Source organism: Esox lucius, chromosome 25, assembly GCF_011004845.1.
Source record: "Esox lucius isolate fEsoLuc1 chromosome 25, fEsoLuc1.pri, whole genome shotgun sequence".
Lineage (NCBI taxonomy): Eukaryota > Metazoa > Chordata > Actinopteri > Esociformes > Esocidae > Esox > Esox lucius.
The window spans coordinates 19775101-19781394 of record NC_047593.1 but is presented as its reverse complement, the minus strand read 5'-3'; the positions used below and the strand labels follow the sequence as shown (position 1 = coordinate 19781394).

Sequence of the window (6294 nt, the reverse complement as noted above, 5' to 3'; positions counted from 1 at the left end):
CAGAAGAGACTGGGTTGGTATAATGCCTTTAATTTTATATTAGTAGAATCGTTTGTGGCCAGATTCAAAGATAAAATGGTTCTTAAAGATGACATGCAATTGAACACACCTGATTGTACACACTGGCAGGTCATAAAGACATTGGCTAGCTGAATCAGGTAAGTAATTTTAGGGTTGGTTTGAAACCTACAGGAAAGAAATGATCCAGTCTGACAGTTTATCAAGTAATTCACCTAAACGTTCAATAAAGTTTATCACAGCTGCGCTGTTCTTCTCAAAGAAATGGTCTGTTTTTCTCAATATATTCTTGACTGCATCTATCTCCATGAATTCCATTACAGACTTCTGCAAGTCATCCATGTCTGGAAATGGTTTAGAGGTGTCTGGACAGAGCTCTACAGAGACAGACCGAGAGAGAGAGAGACAAATAGTTATGGAAAACATTATCCATGATTAACACTTTAACCCACTTTGTTGTTAAAATAATATTCTGTATGGACCGGCTGTCTCAGAGGTATTTCAGGATGTGCAGAATGTTCCATGTGGCACCTAATGAGATGTTCACTGACCTTCTTCAGTGCTGACCGTGTATCGAGGTGGCAGTTTGAGACATTCAATTTGTGTATCAAAATGAAGCAGTTCAGCATCGGTGAGCACCCGTCTCTTACCTGGAAGTGAATGTAATGGAAACGAATCTTTGTGTTTTTAAGGAAATAATGGGAATATTTGTAACTCATCTCTTTATTCTGTTCAGTTTAGATCATTTTTATCAAATGCAATTAATTTATTTTCAACAATCCATTCCTTTCCAATCCTTTAAAATTTTTATCCACATTCAAACCATTAAAATCAAACATATAATTGCAGTAAAACTGAGTTAAAACCAGTTAGTTTGTTCCATCCAATTCATTCAATTTACCCCATTTAAATCAGTTCTCTCAATTCATTACCCTTTCTTTAAAGCAATTCAACTGAGTCCAGTCAATTAAAACAATTAAATAGATTAAATTCTAATCCACTAAATAAAAACAAAATACAACACCTACTGAGTAGTTTCAGGGTAGTGTAGACGTTTCCATTGGTGGTGGTTTTAACCAGGGTCACCATACAGTCGTGGCAGGTGGGCAGCAGGACCGCGGTGGAAGGGGAAATGTATGCTGTGGTGACAGACACACACAGCCTCAAAATCACGCCTCACTGTTGAATTATCCAAGTTATTTTTAAGCTCTGTAGAAAGAGTCATATCCTTCTGTTCATGGGGTGTTGAGAGTCCACTAATATGTAAAGCGTTTCTGCAGAGAACACATGAGAGACTATGTCTTTCTAACTGTCACTATTATAACTGGACAGCACATATACTGAATTTTGTTTACTGGCTTCACTCTATAGAAACCTGTTTGGCAGCCTTGGTCAGACATGGTCAATTTCTACTCTATTCATGAAGTGCACATATTTCAAAAATTGGTCACAGTAACAGCACCTGTAAACAAGGTAGTCAAAAATAGTTTTACATATTTCAGAGAAAGACCCCTGTATCTATCTTATGTCGACTGTCAATATTAGTACTGGACAAGATTGTTTACTGGCTTCATGCAAGTCATGGTCAGCCCTTGTTCAAATTTCTACTCTTAAATTTTGGATTCAATTACATCAACATTTTAAATCCATACATGTTCTATACAAAATGTCATAATTTATTTTTCCTTTTCTGGTAAACAGTATTCATATTTCAATTTGTGGCAGAGAAATGGCCTAAGTATGTTAACAAACCTCTTCAGACAGTAGCTTTGCCAATGTTGACGACCATTTTACTACCTGGATTGAGTTCGCATTTTGTAAAAAAAAAAAAATTCCCTCCAAGAAATCTGAGGTAACCACAGTTTAGTGATATTTTTGTACCTGAGGTATTGTTAAGTCAGAAACACACACACAGGTCTGGTGTTCTACTCACGCAAGTTGAACGTGTTGTTTTCAAAAGAAGGGTTGACATTTTTACTGTAACATTCTTCCACTCTTATAAGAGAGAAGAGGAGAAGCAACAGGGGAATGGGAAACATGGAGAAGGATCCAGAGGAGGAAGAGAAGAGAGGAGAAGCAAAGGGAAGGAGGAGCAGATGGGGAGGTGAAAGAAGACAATGATTAGATCAAGACCTGTGCAGGTCTAGAAACCAAAAATACACACAGTCATGTTGTGCAGATAAATTGAGGACTTTCCAGGGATTAACAGCATTTTTTTCATTTTAACTTTTAAACTAAGCCCTAAGGCCTATACCTATAAAAAAAAAACAGATGTACGTTTTTCTCTACTGAATCTAAAAGCCAGAAACAGCCTTGTTCCGACCAGTGACCTGCAAAGAAAGTAGTGGGGACTAAATTGTCAGGATTTACTATCTTTGTGGGTATTGCAACCAAGATCTCAAACACACACCTACATTTTCGTGTATATTGTGACATTCAGAATGTTGCTGGAACTCCCTGGGGAAAAGTGCCACCAGATGTTTTCGGTGAAGAGTTCATTCCATGTCCTGGCACCTGGTGTTTACAGAATGAATTTTGATGAGGCAAGAACCCAACGGGACTGAGACAAAGTGTTGATCAAATTAGGCAAAAGAAATGAACTGTGAATTAATGTGTTTTACCTGGTCGGTCGTTACTCAAGGCCACCAAGGACCAGTTCCCCATCATCTGAACGGAGAGAACAAGAGTTTGTACACACACAGAACAACACATACAGTATGTGCAATCTGCCTCAGAACTATATACAGGGACAATTGGCTGTAGACAGCCAAACGGATATACATTAAATAATACATTAAAATAATACATTAAAATAATACATTAAAACCGACACAGAAATAAATGCACACAGACACACATAATCATCTGTGCAGATAAACAGTGTAGTATTTAGTGTCAATCGATTCTTACCTGGTCTATGTTCTTCATTTCTAGGGGTTTCAGGAAAGACTCACAGGCTTTAGAAGAAGGAGCCGTCTGACTCACTGAGACCAGACTGAAGATCACAGCAACACACACCACCAACATGCTGACAGTACCCATGTCTCCCTATGTAGTACTTATGTATCACTATGTACCCTTGTGGCTTCCAATATAGTCACTATGTAGTCCCTATGTAACTCTATGAATCACTTATGGCTTGTGTCGCCTAAGTGATTTGTCCCACTGCTTTCTGTCCTCTCGCTGCCTATGTAGTTAATTCCTAAATCGGGTGTCATGGCAGAAGACACCCCCAGTATTATACCCACGGAGGTGCGCTCCGGCCCTCCCCCTGTCACTCACCCCCCTTGTCACCCGCCCCTCAAAATGTTCCACTTTGCTCCCCAGACAGGAAGGTATATCTCAACTATTGACATTCAGGTTCATGGTAACTGTTGTTAAACAGGGCAAAGACCTGATATTTGGACCCTGACACAAGTTTTGTTATTTTGGCTGTTCACCAAAACATATTCAGGTTACAGTTAAATAATGAATATGGGCTTATCTCACAGCTTTAATTTGAGGGTATTCACATCCAAATTGGAGGAAGGGTTTAGGAATTACAGCTCTTTAATATGTAGCCCCTTCTTTTTCAAGGGACCAAAAGTAATTGGACAATTGACTCAAAAGCTGTTTCATGGACAGGTGTGGGCTATTCCTTTGTTACTTCTTCATCAATTAAGCAGGTAAAAGGTCTGGAGTTGATTCCAGATGTGGAATTCGTATTTTGGAAGCTGTTGCTGTGAACCCACAACATGTGGTCAAAGGAACTCTCAATGCAAATGAAACAGGCCATCCTTCGGATGCAAAAAAATCAGAGAGATTCCAGGAACAGAAAAAAAGAACCCACTGGCTCTGCAACACAAAAATACCTGGATGTCCACGGAAGACAACAGTGGTGGATGATCATATAATCCTTTCTGTGTAAAGAAAAGCCCCTTCACAACATCCAGCCAAGTGAAGAACACTCTCCAGGAGGTAGGCATATCATTATACAAGTCTACCATAAAGAGAAGACCTAACAAGAGCAAAAACAGAGGGTTCACCACAAGGTGCAAACTATTCATAAGCCTCAAGAATAAAAACACTTTGCCAAAAAACATCTAAAAAAGCCAGCCCAGTTCTAGAGCAGCATTCTTTGTACAGATGAAACTAAGATCAACCTGTACCAGACTGATTGGAAGAAAAATTATGGAGAAGGCTTGGAACGTCTCATGATCCAAAGCAAATCACATCATCTGTAAAACACGATGGAGGCAGTGTGATGGCATGGGCATGTATGGCTTCCAATGGCACTGGGTCACTTGTGTTTATTGATGATGTGACAGAAGACAGAAGCAGCCAGATGAATTCTGAAGTGTATAGGGATATATTGTCTGCTCAGATTCAGCCTAATTCAGCAAAGTTGTTTGGACAGCGCTTCACTTGGATGGACAATGACCCAAAACATACTGCGGATTTCACTAGTGGGACATTTTGGGTCCTAGATTCATTTCTGTAACAGATACAAACTATTATGATGTATCCTTTTAATAGCAACCCCTCTGGCTACAATAAAAACACATAAAAACAGACTTCTGGGTCACTATTTATAAAACTCATCTGTTTGAAAGGCAAAAAAATTGTTTTCGGAAAACATTTCTGCCATTCAGCATCAAGATTTTTTTTTGAAAGCATTATGAGATTTTGTGTCAATGGTATTTCCTCATACTTTCATGCCTTTACTATCAAATTACACTGTAATTGGGTTGAAAATAATGAAATAATTATATAATAGAAGGTTTAAAAATATAGGCACCCCCAAAAAATTTGGTTCTTCTACCTAGAAATAAAACATTATGAAATAAATAAAATTGAATGTGAAAAACCCATGTAATGGGTGTAATGACTCAAAACGGCCAGCAGATGGCAGCACTAGATCGCTAGTTATGTTTGGACTTATATATTTTATAAACTCAGAAAAATTACCAACTTCTTCCCAAAAACTCAAGAACATCCCCATACTATTTTGACTAAATATTAATTTTTATATCTTATATATAATACAAACGATGTATTATGGTTCAAAACATAATATATAGTGATGTACACGCATGTAATATTCATAGTAGTGTACAAATGAGCCTTTCTAAGATGCATTGGCAATGTCGTTGCCTGGTGAAAGGTTCTCATAGGAACCCAAACTATATAACTATACAACCCATATTATACACAGAAAACCCCAATTATACACGGAACGCTTCAGGAAAGTGGCTACAAATAATATACCATTGGAATCGCACGATTATGGCGAATCTATTTTTCAAAATATTTATGCAAATGAGCACGGGATCGCGGACGTCGACTTAAAGTCTGCACCTCAATTGCATCTCTATTGTTTAATTTCAAATCCATTGACTGTATATAGAAACAACGAGATAATCACTTTAAGTAGCAACAACAAAATATCAAAAACATCAATCAATCAATCACATTTATTTATAAAGCCCCTTTTACATCAGCAGTTGTCACAAAGTGCTTTTACAAAACACCCAGCCTTAAACCCCAAGAGCAAACAACAGTAGTGTTGAATTTCAGTGGCTAGGAAAAACTCCCTAAGAAAGCCAAAATTTAGGAAGAAACCGAGAGAGGACCCAGGCTCAGAGGGGTGACCAGTCCTCTTTTGTCTGTGCAAGGTGAACATATTAAGATTACAATTGTAATAATTAATAAATGCGCGTGGGCTGAGTCTAAAGTCTATTTAAACTTAGTCCAGGTCGAAAGCATGACCAGATGGACATGAAAAGGGTTAGGGTTGACAGGTGTGGTTCGCATTGATTGTGTGGTCGGGTGGAGGTTGACATTGATTGGGTGGTCGGGTGGAGGTTGACATTGATTGTGTGGTCGGGTGGAGGTTGACATTGATTGTGTGGTCGGGTGGAGGTTGACATTGATTGGGTGGTCGGGTGGAGGTTGACATTGATTGGGTGGTCGGGTGGAGGTTGACATTGATTGGGTGGTCGGGTGGAGGTTGACATTGATTGGGTGGTCGGGTGGAGGTTGACATTGATTGTGTGGTCGGGTGGAGGTTGACATTGATTGTGTGGTCGGGTGGAGGTTGACATTGATTGTGTGGTCGGGTGGAGGTTGACATTGATTGGGTGGTCGGGTGGAGGTTGACATTGATTGTGTGGTCGGGTGGAGGTTGACATTGATTGTGTGGTCGGGTGGAGGTTGACATTGATTGGGTGGTTAGGTGGAGGTTGACATTGATTGGGTGGTTAGGTGGAGGTTGACATTGATTGTGTGGTCGGGTGG

General features: G+C 39.3%; 1 protein-coding gene across 1 annotated transcript; it reads right to left on the bottom strand.

Moving 5' to 3' along the window:
* LOC105008184 lies at positions 1 to 3244 on the bottom strand. Its single transcript, XM_034291234.1, has 7 exons — positions 2929 to 3244; positions 2640 to 2685; positions 2433 to 2532; positions 1952 to 2013; positions 1047 to 1157; positions 570 to 668; positions 1 to 395 (listed from the first exon to the last, which is right to left on the bottom strand). Exons 1-7 carry the CDS (start codon positions 3058 to 3060, stop codon positions 187 to 189), a joined length of 759 nt encoding a protein of 252 aa, XP_034147125.1. The 5' UTR covers positions 3061 to 3244; the 3' UTR covers positions 1 to 186.
* Positions 3245 to 6294: the final 3050 nt, after the last annotated feature.